This window comes from Canis lupus, chromosome 19, assembly GCF_048164855.1.
Source record: "Canis lupus baileyi chromosome 19, mCanLup2.hap1, whole genome shotgun sequence".
Classification (NCBI taxonomy): Eukaryota; Metazoa; Chordata; class Mammalia; order Carnivora; family Canidae; genus Canis; species Canis lupus.
The window spans coordinates 51,708,559-51,726,212 of NC_132856.1; the positions used below are offsets into that span (position 1 = coordinate 51,708,559).

At 54.4% G+C, this 17,654-nt stretch overlaps 1 protein-coding gene across 6 annotated transcripts in view; it reads left to right on the forward strand.

Annotated features, from left to right (window-relative positions):
* Positions 1-16,781, forward strand: part of DOCK6 (dedicator of cytokinesis 6) — a 41,957-nt gene extending 25,176 nt beyond the window's left edge. For 4 of the 6 annotated variants that reach the window (XM_072787211.1, XM_072787213.1, XM_072787214.1 and 1 more), the window contains 25 exons: positions 928-1,068; positions 3,410-3,523; positions 3,631-3,801; positions 4,129-4,268; positions 4,356-4,525; positions 6,544-6,704; positions 7,267-7,449; positions 7,554-7,680; positions 8,014-8,098; positions 8,219-8,315; positions 8,470-8,604; positions 8,919-9,071; positions 9,256-9,414; positions 9,561-9,661; positions 9,835-10,027; positions 10,117-10,260; positions 12,642-12,773; positions 12,866-12,880; positions 14,174-14,299; positions 14,398-14,487; positions 14,798-15,034; positions 15,419-15,562; positions 15,649-15,755; positions 16,009-16,170; positions 16,538-16,781. In XM_072787211.1, coding sequence (XP_072643312.1) covers positions 928-1,068; positions 3,410-3,523; positions 3,631-3,801; positions 4,129-4,268; positions 4,356-4,525; positions 6,544-6,704; positions 7,267-7,449; positions 7,554-7,680; positions 8,014-8,098; positions 8,219-8,315; positions 8,470-8,604; positions 8,919-9,071; positions 9,256-9,414; positions 9,561-9,661; positions 9,835-10,027; positions 10,117-10,260; positions 12,642-12,773; positions 12,866-12,880; positions 14,174-14,299; positions 14,398-14,487; positions 14,798-15,034; positions 15,419-15,562; positions 15,649-15,755; positions 16,009-16,170; positions 16,538-16,580 — 3,330 coding nt within the window. In that variant the 3' untranslated portion in view covers positions 16,581-16,781. Of the gene's footprint in view, positions 1-927; positions 1,069-3,409; positions 3,524-3,630; positions 3,802-4,128; positions 4,269-4,355; positions 4,526-6,543; positions 6,705-7,266; positions 7,450-7,553; positions 7,681-8,013; positions 8,099-8,218; positions 8,316-8,469; positions 8,605-8,918; positions 9,072-9,255; positions 9,415-9,560; positions 9,662-9,834; positions 10,028-10,116; positions 10,261-12,641; positions 12,774-12,865; positions 12,881-14,173; positions 14,313-14,397; positions 14,488-14,797; positions 15,035-15,418; positions 15,563-15,648; positions 15,756-16,008; positions 16,171-16,537 lie in introns of those variants that run through there. The other 2 variants (XR_012012301.1, XM_072787215.1) reach the window with 2 other exon arrangements.
* The last annotated feature ends 873 nt before the right edge of the window (positions 16,782-17,654 follow it).

The following is a 17,654-nucleotide window of genomic DNA, read 5'->3' on the forward strand; positions in this document are numbered from 1 at the left end:
CTAGGAGATTATAGAGACCATTGAGAGACCCTCTAACCAGTGAGGAGCCCCCTCCCTCTTGAGCTATCCCCATAGAGAAAGAGCATCCCTGTGCTCAGACTTGAGACCTCTGTACCAAACTCTTCCACAGGTGCCTTGAAGGATCCCTGGTAGATATAACCCCCCCCAGTCTGGTGGCACCATCAAACCCCACCCAGGGGTCCCTCAGATCCCACTCCTGGGGCCCTACCTTCTGGCCTACCCACATATTTAGATCCAGGAGACCTCCTCCAGCCCCTCTCAGGCTCCCTCAGCCTCCCCACCCCTGCACCCTGCTGAGACCCGCTCAGAGTCTGCCCATTGCCAGCTCAAGCTTTGTGTTGAGTCAGGGCTCCAGGTGCCTGGGTGGCTCAGTTGGTTAAGTGTCTTCCTTCAGCTCAGGTCATGATCCCAGGGTCCTAGGATTGAGCCCTGCTTTGGACTCTGCTCAGTGGGGAGTCTGCTTTTCCCTTTCCCTCTGCCCCTCCCCCCGGCTCGTGCTCATTCATTCACTCGCTCTCTCTCAAAATAAATAAATAAATAATTTTTTAGAGATTTTATTTCTTTTTTCATGAGAGACACAGAGAGAGAGGTAGAGACACAGGTAGAGGGAGAATCAGGCTCCCTGTAGGGAGCCTAATGAAGGACTCGATCCAGGATCCCCGGAATCATGACCTGAGCTGAAGGCAGGCGTTCAATCACTGAGCCACCCAGGTGCCCTAAATAAATAAAATCTTTAAAAACAAAGAGTTGGGTCTCAGTCCATACCCACGACCCCTTATGCTCACCTCTAGCCCATGTGCTTTGCTGCTAGAGCACCGCTCACAACCCCTCAGGCCCTGCCCCCTTCTGTGAACCCCCCTGATCAGTCCCTCAGGCCCCACTTCATTCTCACCCTGCCCCCCCCAGGTGAAAAGCATGGCGCTGCACCTGCTTCTGGGCCAGCGACTGGACACACCCCGTAAGCTTCGTTTCCCTGGCCGCTTCTTGGATGACATCATGGCCCTTGTGAGCTCCGTGGGCCTGGAGGTCATCACCCGGGTATACAAGGTGTGCGGGAAAGGGAGTCAATGGGTGGGGTCTGAGAGAGGACATAGAGCCAGCCAGGTTAGGGCACCATGAACCCCCTTGGCCAGATCAGTCTGTTCACTCAGCATCTATTTCTTGAGCACTAACTGTGTGCACAGTCCCGTGCTGGTTGGTAGACAGCAGTGAACAAAACAGATCCAAATCCATGCTTTTGTGGAGCTGACTTTGCGAGGAGACTTGAAGGAGTAGAAAGAGCACTCTGCCATGGAAGGGCCTTCTGGGCAGTGGAAACAGCAAGCGCAAAGGCCCTGAGGTAGGACCATGCTTGGGCTGTTAGAGCAGTTAGGAGGTAAGTATGGCTGGAGTGGAGTGAACAAAGTGGGAATGGGAGTTGATGGGGATGCGGAGGTGGACAGAACAGATCCATTAGTCTTTAGCACAGTGCCAAGTACAGTAAGTGCTCAAGAAATGGACATTGATGTTCTGAGACCTTGATCGTTGCTTGTGCAGGTCCTAGATCACTAATTCCAGTGTTCACAGGAGCTAGGCAGGCAATAATAATAATGATAATAGTAATAATATTGAGCATTTGTTGAGCACCTACTGTGTATCCTAAACACATTAGATGGATCATATATTAAATTCTCCCAAACACCCCCATGGAGTTGTCTCCATCTTACTGGTGGGGAAACCGAGGCAGAGAATGACCAGGTAACAACCTGACACTGCACCACTGAGAAGGGGCAGAATGGGGATTTGAACCCAAGCCACCAGCTCCAGAGCCCACACCCTTACCAACCTGGGAGGAGTGGGGCTTATGGTGGCTTATACTGGGGGACATGTATCCATTGGCTATGGCCAGAATGCTTGATTTTTAAGGAGAAATGGGACTTCTGAATTTGATAGCAACTTTCCAGATTTTTGAAATGCTGGCCCAACCCAAGTCAACCCTTGTGCAATCTCCCATGACCTCTGGGCTGGGCTCAAAGTTCTCAACCTTGTTCCACTGGAGCCTCCCCAACGACTGATATTCCCAGGGGCTGACCCAGATTGTGAGGAAAGCACCGTCAGAATGGGCTATAGGGAAGAACAATGCCCTTGAGAATCAGCATCGTCAAAGCTGCTAGTGGCGCATCAGCAATGGGCCACAGTAGTTTCATTGCTTCACTTGACATTTATCGAGCACTGACTATCAAGCTCAGTGTACAAGGAAGACCCAGTCTCTGCTCCCCTCTGGACTCAGAGCTAATGCAGAGGAGCAGAGACCTATATTTTGTTTTTTGGGGTTACAGGGAATTGAGGTCCACTGCTGCTAACTTATGAAGCCACAGAATGGCTCATAGTAAGTAGCATGAGAGCAGAACAAGCATCAGCTAGGGCCGAAGCCATAGCAGCCTTCTGTTCCTCACCGTTGCCAGGCACATCCTACCCCAGGGCCTTTGCACTTACTGTTCTCTCTGCTCAGGATGCCTTTCTCATCTTGGCCCTTCCCATCTTTCAGGCTTCTCTCCAAACAGCACTCCATTCAGTTTTCTTCAAAACACATGGAACTATCTCCAATCCTTTTTTTATTGTCTGCGCCCCCCCCCCCCCCCGCCAAAAGACTGAGTTGGATAAGCCACGAGGACCATGTCTCTCATTCACAGGGCTTGGCACATGGAAGATGCTCAGTATAGTCTTGTTAAATGATTGCCAAGAGCATATCAGGGCAGAGGTTGACTTGCTTGAACGTAATCGTTAAGTGGTTTAAATGTGACCAGAGTTTATTTCTGAGCATAGCTGGGTTGCAGGGGGTTCTACAGTGTGGGCCTGGCCATCGTGGTTCACCCTGGTGCCCACCACATGGGATGTGGCAAGTGGTGGGAACAGGAGGCCCTGCCCCTTGTTTATAAGTGATCAAGTCACTTCTTCCCAAATCCCACTGGATGTGGTCACGTGGTTACTCTCAGCTGTAAGGGAGGCTGGGAAATGTAGTCTTTACACAGCTCTGAACTTGGAAGAAGGGTTCCAGTACCCTTAGCGGGGGGAGAGGATTTGGGGGAAGTCAGCACCCAGTTTCTGCCATCCATATTGCATTATTCAAATCTAATGAAAAGAAAGAAAACAGTGTTCTGAACAGAGTCCCAAGGAGTGTAGACATATAACTGTGGAAAGGAGAGGGACCCCCAGAGGGAAGAGGTCAACCAGGAAGGCCAGGTGTATCTGGAGGCTAGAAATGAGGGTGTGTCAAGAAGCCCCAAGCTCTGTGGCAATGAGAGGACTCCTGGAGGTCACTGGTGGCCTTGGTGAGAGCCAGGCCCAGTGTGGAGACCGAGGCTCAGTGGGACACATGGATGTGAGCTGACAGGCCCTGTTCCCCCAGGACGCAGAGCTGGCCGAGCGCCTCAACGCCAGCCTAGCCTTCTTCCTCAGCGATCTGCTGTCCCTGGTGGACCGTGGCTTCGTCTTCAACCTGGTCCGGATCCACTACAAGCAGGTAGGGGTAGACACGGTGGGGAAAAGTGCACCTGCAGTGACTGGGCGTGGTGCTGGGGGTGGTGGGCAGAGCCGTGTGAATGTCGCCCGCTGACCCCTTCCCCACAGGTAGCCACGCGGCTGCAGTCGGCCCCCAACCCAACATTGCTGCTGACCCTTCGCATGGACTTCACCCGCATCCTGTGCAGCCACGAGCATTACGTGACCCTCAACCTCCCCTGCTGTCCCCTGTCGCCCCCGGCCTCACCGTCACCCTCTGTATCCTCCACCACTTCCCAGGTTGGCGGGCCTCACTTCTGGCTCCTTCTCTTGACCTCTGACTACTCTCCTTCAACCAATCTTCTGGGGGATCCCTTGTTGATCTATTTTAGGGTGGGCCACTGCACGGGTAGTCTGACCTTTCCCCTCTGACCCCTCATTCTTGACAGTTTCTCATTTCTAACCCCTAAATCCTAATTCCCAACTAGGGTTCCATTTCCTCTTTCTCAGACTTCTGACCTTTGACTCCAGGCCCTGTCACCTGGCATATGGGTTAATTCCAATTTCTTACCTCTGACCCTTGACCCCTGACCTCCCATCCCTGCTTTCTCCTACGACCCTCTGCAGAGCTCCACCTTCTCCAGCCAGGCCCCGGACCCCAAGGTAACCAGCATGTTCGAGCTGAGTGGGCCATTCCGGCAGCAGCACTTCCTGGCTGGGCTCCTGCTGACAGAATTGGCACTGGCCCTGGAACCAGAGGCTGAGGGGTGAGCACAAGCCCTCTCTGGCCCCGGGCTGGCAAAAAGGTCCAGGAGCCATGTCCACTGCATCCTGAGCTCCTCACTCCCCAACAGGGCATCCCTGCTGCACAAGAAAGCCATCAGCGCTGTCCACAGTCTGCTCTGTGGCCATGATGCTGACCCCCGCTACGCCGAGGCTACTGTGAAGGCCCGTGTGGCTGAGCTGTACCTGCCACTACTGTCACTTGCGCGGGACACACTGCCACGCCTGCATGACTTTGCTGGTCAGTGGGCCAGGGCAGGAGGGGGCTACATGATCCAGGGGCTTCATTGATCACACAAGCTCAGATCAGAAGAGGTATGGGAGCAGGGTTAGGAACAAAAGCATGGGTGGCAGAGTCAGACAAGGGGGTTCAAGTGTGTGGTTGTGGGGTCCCAGGCAAGCCATTAGCCTCTCTGAGCCTCAAGGTTTCTCAACTGTTACATGGGTACAGTAGTAGCATCAGCTACTTCCTAGGGTTATGTGAAAATTTGGGGAGCGGCATCCTAGGACTCTGTCACCCCCCATACGTGAGGAGGGGGAGGTGGGGCATCAGGATGAGGGGATGGTTGGAATCCCGTGTTCAGTCACTCACTCCTGTGCCAACATTCACTGGCACCTGGGGGATGGTGTACAGTTGGAAGTACAGACTTAGGATTTCTGGGTTGATCCCCTTTGTTATTTGGGGAAAATTCTTAGTCTTTACCTCTTGCAATTTCTTCTGCCTCATTTTCTCGCTTCTCTCCTTCTGGGACTCCAATTGCACGTATGTTAGACCTTTTGATTGCATCCCATGTATTTGCCGTGCTCTGCTCTGTTTTCCATTCTGTCTTCAGTTGGGGATCTTTCCATTCCCCTGTATTTAAGTTCACTGCTTATGTCTTCTCTGGCTGTGTCCAATCTTCTGTTAACCCCATCCACAAATTGGGAAGTTCAGATGTTATATTTTTCCGCTATACAGTGTTCATTTGATTTTTTTGTGTTTTTATAGATCCCCAGTTCTCTATTGAAATTTGCCATCTTTTTTGTCCATGTTTGTCCATCTTTCCTGCCACTTTATATTTTAAAGTCCCTTCTTTGCTAACTTCAACATGTGGTCATCTGTGTGCCTGCTTTTGTTGTCTCTTTTTCTCCCTTATCAATTATGTTTTCCTGCTTCTTCGTAGATCTTATACTTTGTTACTGTATTTTAGGCGTTGTGTGTAAATGAAGCATCAGAACTGAGGGAATGTCATCTTTTCCCAGTGACGGCTCCTCTTTCCTTCTCTTATGCAGATAGGAAAATGGGCTGATCACCTGCTAAGCTAGGTTAAGCTGGGCTGGAGCTTTAGTTAAACTCAGTTGACTCTTTGTTTCAAGAATCTCTGGGATGAGAGGAGATCTGTATTTGTTACCAGCTCCTATCTCTGGTGAGACTTATTTTGGGGAGGGCTATAGGGGTTACTCTTTTAAGGCTTTTTTTTTTTTTAAGATTCTATTTATTTATTTGTGAGAGACACAGAGAGAGGGCAGAGACATAGGCAGAGGGAGAAGCAGGCTCTCTGCGGGGAGCCTGATGCAGGACTTGGTCCCAGGACCCTGGAATCATGACCTGAGCCAAAGGCAGATGCTCAACCACTGAGCCACCCAGGCACGTCAGGGGTTACTCTTTGAAGATCATAGAGTTTAGAAGCAGACTATTTAGGTTAAAATCCTATCTCTACCATTTACCTGCTGTGTGACCCCAGGCAAGTGACATAATCTCTCTGTGCCTCAGTTTCCTCATCCACAAAGTGGTGAGGATGAAAGTATTTATCTCATAGGCTTGTTCTGAAGATTAAGAGTTAATATTTTCAGAGTACTGAGAATAGCACCTGGCACATAGGAGATTCTATCTAAGTACTAATTGATACTATAATCCCAGTGGTGGCATTTATTACTATTATTGTTGTTGTCATTAATGCCATTGTTCCCATCATCATCATCATTGTAGTAAACATTTACTACTCCTGTGGGCTAGACCCCATTCTGAGTGTTGAGTATATAGCAGCAGCCAGAGCAGTTCAGGATTGTGATCTTACAAGCAATTGTATGATTGGTGTATCTAATGATGAGAACAAAAAGTGAGCTCTGTGAATAGATAACTGGAGATGTCACCCTGGTCTGGGGGAGCGCTGTCAAGGAAAGCTTCCCTGAGGAGGTGAACTCTAAGCTAGACTATGAGACAGAGATAGAATTTACCAAGGGTTCATTGTTCTGTCTTCCGGTCCCCTCCCCCACCAGAGGGCCCAGGTCAACGGTCAAGACTGGCCTCGATGCTTGACTCAGACACAGAAGGGGAAGGGGACATCGGAGGAACCATCAACCCCTCAGTGGCCATGGCCATTGCTGGTGGCCCCCTAGCCCCTGGCTCCCGGTCCAGCATCTCCCAGGGCCCAGTGGCAGTGAGTATGACGCTAGTCCCAGTTCTCAGAGACACCATCCAACCTGGTAATAGAAGTTATGTAAGGATATACTGATAAGTCAGTTCTTTTTTTTTTTTTTAAGATTTTATTTATTTATTCATGAGATATATATATATACATATATATATGGAGAGAGAGACAGACAGAGACAAAGGCAGAGGGAGAAGCAGGCTCCATGCAGGGAGCCTGACGTGGGACTCGATCCTGGGTCTCCAGGATCAGGCCCTGGGCTGAAGGTGGTGCTAAACCGCTGAGCCACCCGGGCTGCCCCTTTTTTTTTTTTTTTTAGGATTTTATGAGAGAGAAAGCTAGAGAGAGCACAAATAGGGGTGGGGAGAGGGAGAAGCAGGCTCCCTGCTGAGTAGGGGGCCCACGTGGGGCTAGATCCCAGGACCCCTGGATCAGGACCTTAGCCTAAGGTGGATGCTTACCCGACTGAGCCACCCAGGCCCCCCAAGTAGGCCAGTTCTCATCACAATATGGAGGGAATGAAAAATCAGCTCCGTCCCTCCTGAGCACCCTCTCCCCTGCTTGGCCCCAGGCTTCCCGCTCAGGCTGCCCCCTCTCTGCCGAGTCCAGCCGGACCTTACTGGTGTGTGTGCTGTGGGTCCTGAAGAATGCGGAGCCAGCCCTCCTGCAGCGCTGGGCTGCCGACCTTGCCCTCCCTCAGCTGGGTCGTCTCTTGGACTTGCTCTACCTTTGCCTGGCTGCCTTTGAGTACAAGGTATGGGGATGGGGGTGGGCTGGGCCGGGGGGCCTGGGGTACAAGAGGCAGGTGCTACAGGAAAGGGACAGAGTCAATCTTGAACCCGTCCTCTGTCCTCACAGGGGAGAAAGGCCTTTGAGCGCATTAACAGCCTCACGTTCAAGAAGTCACTGGACATGAAGGCCCGTCTGGAGGAAGCCATCTTGGGCACCATTGGAGCACGACAGGAAATGGTCCGACGGAGTCGTGGTGAGAGGGAGATGTACCCTGTGCACGTCCCCACCGGCCACTCCTGGCCTTTGTCTCAGGGACCCCAAGGAGGGGGCATCCCTACCTGTGTGTGTCGGCCTCACCTTTCCCAGAGAGAAGTGCACCCACCATCCCTGTGCACCCGGGTGTCTGTGTTCCCTGTCTGTTCTCACATGTCATTCATGTTTAGCTGTGTGCTCCCTTAGCATGCATGTGTCACCCGGTGTCCTTGGGGTTATCCCACGTGTGTATCTTAATGCCAGAGCGTATCTCCTCACGGTCACATATCCTTATGTTTTTGCACATCTGTGAACACACGCCTGCGTGTCTCAGAGAGGAGCCCATTTGGGAACCAGGAGAATGTACGCTGGCGGAAGAGCATCACACACTGGAGACAGACCTCGGACCGTGTGGACAAGTGGGTGTGGGCAGGGAGTAGTTTGCTGGGGTCAGACCAGTTTCCAGAGAACTGGTGTCCCTAGAGCAGCTAAGGGAGGGAGAGAGAGCTCAGCCTCCAACCTCCTCCCATCCCCTCCAGGACCAAGGATGAAATGGAACATGAGGCCTTGGTGGACGGGAACCTGGCAACTGAGGCCAGCCTGGTGGTTCTAGACACACTGGAGATCATCGTGCAGGTAGGACTTGAGCCAGCATATCCCTGACCTCTGACCCCGCCACCATGCCTTGTGATCTCTGTCTAGAATCCTTTTCTTTCCTTGACCCTGTAAGCAGCTCAGTTCCTAACAACTGGATTTTTGACATCCCCTCCCCACCGCCCATCTCCTCCAGACAGTGATGCTGTCAGAGGCCCGGGAGAGCATCTTAGGAGCAGTGCTAAAGGTTGTACTGTACAGCCTGGGCAGTGCCCAGAGTGCCCTCTTCCTACAACACGGCTTGGCCACACAGCGAGCCCTGGTGTCCAAGGTAAGCCCCACTCGACAGGCGGGGTTCTCACAGTAATAATTATAGCCCTTTGAGCACCCACTATGTGCTCAGCATCTTCCTGAGACAGATGCTCCTTAGCCATAGTTGACAGAGGAGGGAACTGAGGATCAGAGTGGCAGAGTCACTCACCCAGGGTCACACAGCAAAGGATTAACCCCAGGGCTGATTCTAAGGCCCACTGTGCTTGGCCAAAGAGGGCAGAACACAGATGCCCCTGCCAAAGTCCCCATCAGGGACCTTCTGTGACACAATGAGGAGGGGCTGAGCCGTGTCTGTCCTGCCCCGGCGGGTAGTTCCCAGAGCTGCTGTTCGAGGAGGACACCGAGCTCTGTGCTGACCTCTGCTTGAGGCTCCTGCGACACTGCGGCAGCCGCATCAGCACCATCCGCATGCACGCCAGCGCCTCGCTCTACCTCCTCATGCGCCAGAATTTCGAGATCGGCAACGTAAGTGGGAGCAGCGGGCAGAGGGCATGGTCTCCCGGAGGCTCTGGTGAGGGCAGCCAGCCGGGGGTGTTGGTGCAGCAGATGGAGGGCAGGAGGGGAGAAGTTGGCAGGTCGAGCAGGCCGGGGGGTGGGGGGTGAGGGTCCGAGACTCACAGGTGTGCTCTTCCTCCCCGGCTCCTCTTAGAACTTCGCCCGCGTGAAGATGCAAGTGACCATGTCCCTCTCATCCCTGGTGGGGACAACGCAGAGCTTCAGTGAGGAGCATCTGAGACGATCACTCAAGACCATCCTCACTTACGCTGAGGAGGACGTGGGACTGCGGGACAGCACCTTCGCCGAGCAGGTAACACTGCTGGGCCCCCACCACGACCTCCTCCGCCTGCGTCTTCGCTCTGCCTGCTTAGCGCCCCCCACATCCCCAACCCCATCGCTAAGGCTCTCAATCACTTCTCGATGTCCTCATTGTCCCCGGCCATTCCCCCGCCCCAGGTCCAGGACCTGATGTTCAACCTGCACATGATCCTGACGGACACGGTGAAGATGAAGGAGCATCAGGAGGATCCTGAGATGCTCATTGATCTCATGTACAGGTGAGGAGGGCCAGGTGAGCCCTTTGGCCATTCTCACCCACAGACAGGTGATGGTGGAGTAGGTGGGGAGAGGGGCAGGTGTGCGGCCAGGAGACGGCCCAAGCAAGGTGAGGGCAGGGAAATGACTGGTAAAACATCCCCGTCCTCCTCACCACCTACCTCCCATGTGCCAGGATCGCCCGCGGCTACCAGGGCTCCCCTGACCTGCGACTCACGTGGTTGCAGAACATGGCGGGGAAGCACGCAGAGCTGGGCAACCACGCGGAGGCCGCCCAGTGCATGGTGCACGCTGCCGCCCTGGTGGCTGAGTACCTCGCCCTGCTGGAGGACAGTCGCTACCTGCCGGTGGGCTGTGTTTCCTTCCAGGTAAGCTGCTGGGGGTGGAGGTGGGGGTGTGATGGGCAGGGGGTGGCACCCGGGCTGGGCCCAGGGCCTGATGCCACCTCCCACCCTAGAACATCTCATCCAACGTGCTGGAGGAGTCTGCCATCTCCGACGACATCCTGTCGCCCGACGAGGAGGGCTTCTGTTCCGGGAAGCACTTCACGGAGCTGGGGCTGGTGGGGCTGCTGGAGCAGGCGGCTGCCTACTTCACCATGGTGAGACCTGTGGCTGGCCTCAGGATGTGGGGCTCGGGCCAGGGTGGTGGCGGCAGATCCACTGAGGGGCCTGATACTGGCTCCTAGAAGCTCAAGAGGAAGCCACTGTCTGCTCCCTTTCTGGGCAAGGGATTGTCAGAGGACAACAGGGACCTTCACAAGCTCGGGTTACCTGCCTCCCTCCCTGTAAAACCCTTAACACGTGGTTTGGATGTAGACAGCCTTCAATACACTCAGCCACTATTAATTTTTTTATTAGAGAAAATTTCAAGCACACATAAAAGAAGAGGTTGTACCACCACCCCCACACGCAGCACTCAAATCCAATAACCATCAGTCTTTACTCTCTCATCTCCTCTTTGCCCTTAGTTTTTTGTTTTGCTTTTGGTTTTTGATGGCCTTTTTTTTTTTAACATAAAAAGACAAGATCTTAATTTTCACAAATTGATTGACGAAACCCAACATGACTGTTCAGCTGGAGTTTCCTTTTTAAAACCTTGCCTACTCAGCAGCCATGCTGCTGGTCCTCATCTGAGGGCTTCTTATAAAGTGTCGTCTCCCCAGCTCTCTGACGCCTGCAATTTTTTTTAACATTTTATTTATTTATTTATTCATGAGACACAGAGAGAGAGGCAGAGACACAGGCAGAGGGAGAAGCAGGCTCCATGCAGGAAGCCTGATGTGGGACTTGATTCCAGGACTTCAAGATCACGCCCCAGGCCAAAGGCAGGCGCTAAACCACTGAGCCACCCTGGGATCCCCACCCTGCTTTTTTTTTTTTTTTTTTTTTTTTTAAGATTGTATTTATTTGAGAGAGTGAGTAAGAACACAAGCAGGGGGAGCAGCAGAGGGAAAAGCAGGCTTCCCACTGAGCAGGGAACCCAATGTGGGGCTTGATCCTGGTAGTCCAGGATCATGACCTGAGCTGTAGGCAGATACCCTGAACCCTATATTTTAACAAGATCTCAGAGATCCTTCTGTGTGTGTTGGGAGTCAGAGAAGTTCCAGCTTAAACCCTACCCATCACATTGTTCCCCACTCAAGTACCTCCCTGTACAGCCTCGCTGATGAAATCCTTTTACACAACTCTTTTTTTTTTAAGATTTATTTATTTATTTATTCATGAGAGAGAGAGAGAGAGAGAGAAGCAGAGACACAGGCAGAGGGAGAGAGAGAGAGAAAGAGAGAAGCAGAGACACAGGCAGAGGGAGAAGCAGGCTCCATGCAGGGAGCCCAACATGGGACTCGATCCTGGGTCTCCAGGATCGCGCCCTGGGCCAAAGGCAGGTACCAAACCACTGGGCCACCCAGGGATCCCCCTACACAACTCTTTAATACCAGTATGTGTTTAGAGGTTCCTGAGGATCTCAAAACAATTTTTTTTTGCAGTTGGTCTATTTGAATCAGGACCCATGACCAACAGTGGCTGTGACTGACAAGTCTCTTAACGCTCCCTGAATCAAAGAAAACAAAAACAAAAGACAGGGCCTCGGTCCCCCACTTTTTACAATTAAGGTTCTTAGTGTTTTCCTGGATAGGTTGAGGCCCAGGTATTGTATTTCCCGTTGTTGTAGATATGTTTTTCTCCTCCATTTTCTTGCTTGTGTGAAAACAGTTGGGTTTTTCCCTGCACTTGTTGGATACCTGGGCTTTGTGCTAACGGGTTTTCTGGCCTGCACAGGGCTGGTGTCCCTGTGGTGTTGCTTTACCTGTTCCTCAGTCCCCCATGTTCCTGGAGCTCTGCTCAGATTCAGGGTCAGGTTTTCCAGTGAGAATTCTTTTCTGTGCGGCCAGCCCCCTAGTGGGGTTTTCATTATTGTCATTTTGTTTAAAGGCTCAAGAACAAAAAGCCTTCGGAATAAATCAGACGGTAGACACAGAGCTCTCACAGTTGGTCAGGACACATCCCAGGGTGCTTGCTGTGTGCTGGGTTCGATGCTGGCACCAGCTGTGGGTGAGGGGCACTTAGGAGTGGCCGTGACCATGTGTCAAGAGATAGTTGGGTATAGAGATCTTGGGCACCACACCCAAAGGATTAGTGTTCGGGTCCTGGCCCTGGGAAGCCATGTCTCTGAGTTTTCATTTTCCCTCTGAGAAATGAAAAAAAAAACAAACTCCTCCCACTAATGAAGGAACATGGGTAAAGTGCAGATGTACATAGCATCTGGCCCATAGGAAGCATGGTAGAGGCCACACGGGGGTCTATGCAGGCTGAGTTGAAAGACTGGTATCCCATCTGGGTGGGGGTGGTCAGGGTGAGCTTCCTGGAGGAGGTAAAGATGGAGCCCTGGAGATGAGTAGCAGCACAGAAGGTGGGCTGTTTGAGGCAGAAGAGAAAACTAGCGAGGGTGCTGGTAATCCTGATGTGCCCCCACCCCCAGGGCGGGCTCTACGAGGCAGTGAACGAGGTCTACAAGACCCTCATCCCCATCCTGGAAGCCCACCGAGACTACAAGAAGCTGGCTGCTGTGCATGGCAAACTGCAGGAGGCCTTCACCAAGATCATGCACCAGGTGGGCCCAGATGCCCTCCCAGACCCTGCCCACGGCCCCACCTCCCACCTTCAGCACAGCTCAGCTGACCCTGACCCTTCTCTCTCCTACAGAGCTCTGGCTGGGAGGTGAGTCAGGCCAGTGGCCACCTGCCTGTGGGGCCCCCTCGCAATGGCTGGTCGGCAGTGGTCAGGGACCACCAGGGGGTGCTGGAGGAACATGGCTGCCTGGCTGCAGGGGCTGGTGCTCCAGTGGGCAATGACGCACCCTCCGCTTCTTCCCCCAGATCCCGGGGGGGCCCCCTCCCTGCCCCAGATCCCGAGGGCAGCCTGTGACTCACCCAGCTGGGAGCTCTCCAGAGACACCCCTCCCCTCGGGCAGGGCCAGCTTGGTCACTGCCTGTAATGTGGGGGGGAAGGGGGGGCTCTGACTCCCTCCTTGTCTGTCTCTATGTTCCTTTTTGTCTCTGTCTTTGGTCTCTTTCCCTGTTTCTTCCTCGCTCCTTGTCTTGCTCACACTCCCTCTCTGTCTCTGTCTGTCTCCTCCACTTTCCCCCAGGATGTCTGCTCCTCATTGCCATTTAGTGCTCCCCCTCTCCCGCCTCTCCCCTCACTTGGGTCTATTTTTAGGCATCTCCTAGTTTGGGGAGAATTTTCTGGCCAAAGAAGGCAGGAACCCAGAGCCAAGATGGGAGGGCTGGGTGGGGGCCGGGTAGGTCCCCTCCTTCCTTGGATCTCTGGTCTCTGCCCAAAGAATGATACTCATGGGGCAGTGTAACCAGGACCCTGGGGGTTGGGGGCTCTTGCCTTTGACCTCTCCCATGACTTTGTTTCTCCCTCTCCTACCAATACCCCTGTGCCCGCCCCACCCTGCCTGGGATCGGCCTTGGTGAGTGAACATGAGCTATCTACCCTCTTCCTTTCTCACCGAGGGTAGTATACCTGGTGGGGTGGGGGTGGGTGCCCTGAAACAAGGGGGCCAGAGCCTCTATCCCAGAGGGCTATGCATTCCCTCAGTCACTTAAGCATTTATTGAGCACCTGCTATGTACCCAGCCCTGTAGGCATTGAGGACACAGCTATAAGCAATAGAGCTCTAGTTCTAATTTCATGTTGAGATCCAGACTCTGAAGAATTACATGGGACCAGAGGGATAATCGGAAACTAGGGACTTGTGTTGAATGAGAACAAAGATTTGGGGGAGGCAGGAGACAGAGGCTGGGGAGAAAGAGTGAGGGTGTGGGCCGCTGGCAGTCGTCTGGGTCTCAGGGTCCCCCCAGCTGTGTCTATGACCTAATGTTCTTGGGGTTCCCCTCCTCCTGCCCACCTGTTCTGTACCTGGGGCTAGGGGACATGCATCCCTAGGGCAAGGGGACCTCCAGAGGGGCTGCCTGGGCCACAGCTCCCCTTCTTGCAGATGTAGCGCGTGTTTGGGACGTACTTCCGCGTGGGCTTCTATGGTGCCCGCTTTGGCGACCTGGATGAGCAGGAGTTTGTGTATAAGGAGCCATCCATCACAAAGCTGGCTGAGATTTCACACCGGCTGGAGGCACGTCCCAGCGGTAGGGGGGTAGACGGGCATTGGGCTGCCCTGGGGCGGAGTGGGGGCTGCTCCTCTGTGGCCCCGAGTCAGCCCCATGTCCCCAGGAGTTCTACACGGAGAGGTTTGGGGAGGACGTGGTCGAGATTGTCAAAGATTCGAACCCTGTGGACAAGACCAAGCTCGACCCACAGAAGGTAGGGGCTCCTGACCATCCCAGGGGACCCCCAGATCCTATATTTGGGGAGACTCAAATTATAATTTCCTGGGGACCCTCAAATCCTAATTCCCTGGCAAACTTCAAAGCTTATCTCCCTTGGGGCCCCAAGTCCTTTTCCTGGGGAGGTTCTTAAAACCTAGATTTAGGGAGAACCCCACATTTAAAGCTCCCAGACCCAAGGAAGTCCAAATCCCCTTTCCCCAGGGATGGCCCTGCAGGGAGGCTGGCAAGCCCCAAGGGTGTGTATTGGGGCTGTGGGAGCCTCATACCTGAGCCCCGTGTCCCAGGCCTACATCCAGATCACTTACGTGGAACCGCACTTCGATACGTATGAGCTCAAGGACCGGGTGACCTACTTCGACCGCAATTATGGGCTGCGCACCTTCTTGTTCTGCACGCCCTTCACACCTGATGGGCGTGCACACGGGGAGCTCCCAGAGCAGCACAAGCGCAAGACGCTGCTCAGCACAGACCACGCCTTCCCCTACATCAAGACTCGAATCCGCGTGTGCCACCGGGAGGAGGTGGGCAGGGGCCCAGGGAGGGGAGATGCAGAGACCCAAGATCCAAGGGAGGTCTGGGTACCCCAGACTCAGATTGGGGAGGTGAGAAGACCCCAAACTCCAACCCCCAGACACCAGTCTTCAGACTCAAACCTCTACTTCCAGACCTAGCCAGCATGAGGCTGGACCCCAACCAGACCAAAGTCCCCAGGGCCAGACATAGGCAGCTGAAACCAGATCCCCACTCTGCCAGAGCCAGGAGGGCAGAAGGCCCCACACCTTGTTCATCACACAGCCTCCTGGAACCCCTCTGTCCCCTCAGCAGGGGTCCAAGCTGCCCTGGGCTGGTTTGGGTCAGGACATCTTCAGGCCCCAGCCAGTACTTGACAACCCCCCGCCCCACAGACAGTGCTGACACCAGTGGAAGTGGCCATTGAGGACATGCAGAAGAAGACAAGGGAGCTGGCTTTCGCCACTGAGCAGGACCCACCCGACGCCAAGATGCTGCAGATGGTGCTGCAGGGCTCTGTGGGGCCCACGGTGAACCAGGTACAGCCAGTGGGGCATGCAGGCTCCCAACCGAGGCATCCTCAGGTGCCATGCAGACACCCTTATGAGCCCCTCTCACCCTGCAGGGTCCCCTGGAGGTGGCCCAGGTTTTTTTGGCAGAGATCCCAGAAGACCCCAAACTCTTCAGGCATCATAACAAGCTGCGGCTCTGTTTCAAGGACTTCTGCAAGAAGTAGGCCTGACACCTTCAAGCCCCCATTATGGGCTCCCTGCCTTCCTGACCCCGAACAGCTTCTCTATCCATTGGGATACAGAGTCCATTATGGAGCTCCCGCCTCTCTGGTTCTCATTCGCTCTCCTCTACCTAGCTGACTCCCATTATAGCTCCTGACCCCCACCCATGGACTGCGCCCCCTCCCCCCTGCCAGTCTTGCTTTCTCCTGACTGCTGGCACTTGAGCATCTCCTGTGGTCTGTGTGTCACAGGTGTGAGGATGCCCTGCGGAAGAACAAGGCCCTGATAGGACCAGACCAGAAGGAGTACCACCGTGAGCTGGAGCGGAACTACTGCCGCCTGCGGGAGGCTCTGCAGCCCCTGCTTACCCAGCGCCTGCCCCAGCTGCTGGCACCTACCACAGCAGGCCTCAGGTGCCTGACCCTGGCCCCCCAACCATAGAGACGGCAGAGGCAGGCACAGATGGGTGCTGTCAACAGACATGCACGTCAACATGCATGCTTGGCAGGCTCTAGGCAGCCACTTCAGAGCCTGGCTAGGTCACTTCCCAGACATGTGTCTTCACCTCTCTGAGCCTCGATTTCCACATCTGTAAAATGGGCACAGTTCTTATCTTTGGTGGTAGATTCCAAGAGAGATTCTGGGAACCCATGGCCAGATCAGAAAGGATGTGAAAGAAACAGAATCCCTAAAGGGATCTTTAGAGGAGGAGGAGGCTGATGAGCACTATGGAGTTGGCAGCCCCATGGTCATGCTGAACCCCCTCATCCTTCCCCCCAGGAACTCCTTAAACAGAGCAAGTTTCCGGAAGGCCGACCTCTGAACCTGCGTGACCTGAAGCCACACCCAGAAGAACCATCACCCTGGCTTCACCTGTCTATGCCTCCCTGGGACTTTCCCCCACTGAGCCCTGGGCTGTGGGGTGATCATATTGCACACCGGGCTGGGCCCTCTATTCCTCTGTTCCCATCTGTGTGCACTGATGCTTCTTATCTTTTCTAATTTAAAGTGGTTTTCATAAGCAGCCTGTTTGTGGATCCTGGGAGCTGGGTCATGTGTGCACTGTCTACCCACACATCCTGATCTTTGACAGACTCTGTGAGAGCTCACTGAGTGCCAGGAACACTGTAGTGACATTTGCAAATTCCTGCCCTGGTGGGGCTGATATTCTAGTAGAAGCAACACACAACTAACAATGTCACCTGCCCATGGGGGATAATAATAACGTTAATGAAACCCTTGCAGAGTACTCAGCCCAGGGATGAATGGCTCCTAAAAAGTCACTGCCCTGTTTATGGGGTCTTTTTGCCCGAGGGACCTCTCTCAGGCCCCTACCTCCTAGTTAGTGAATTTTCTCAATGGCATTATCAGGTAGGAAGCATTCTTAACCCTGTTTTACAGGTGGGGAAACTGAGGCACCAAGCAGTTAAAGGTTTGGTGGGTCTGAAATTGGAGCCCAGGTCCGGTTTAGCCGTTGCCTGCGCAGCCTCGCACTGACCCAGCCCGACTCCCCACCCCGCGGCGGTCACGCCACCCTGTACCAGGCCTGTGCTGGGCCGCTTCCAGCCTCGGCCGGCGGGGGGTGGGGAGGACGGGTGACCTCCGCCGCCGCCGCCGCCGCCGCCGCCGCCGCCGCCCCCGCCAGCGCCCTCCCGGAGCTGGGCCTCGGCCAGCCCCGCCCCCTCCTGCCCCTCACTGCGCCCAGCTGCAGCGGTGGGGGTGGCCCGTGCCCCGGGGACTCCGGGGCAGGGCGGGAGGGCGCCACGGGACCCCCCGCGCGCGCGTATACACCTGCGGGCCAGGTGCGATCGCGCCCTCGCGGCGTCCCCCTCCGCGGCGGCCCGGGGCGGGGCGGGGCGGGGCCGTCCCGGGGAGGGCGGGGCGGGGGCGGGGCCAC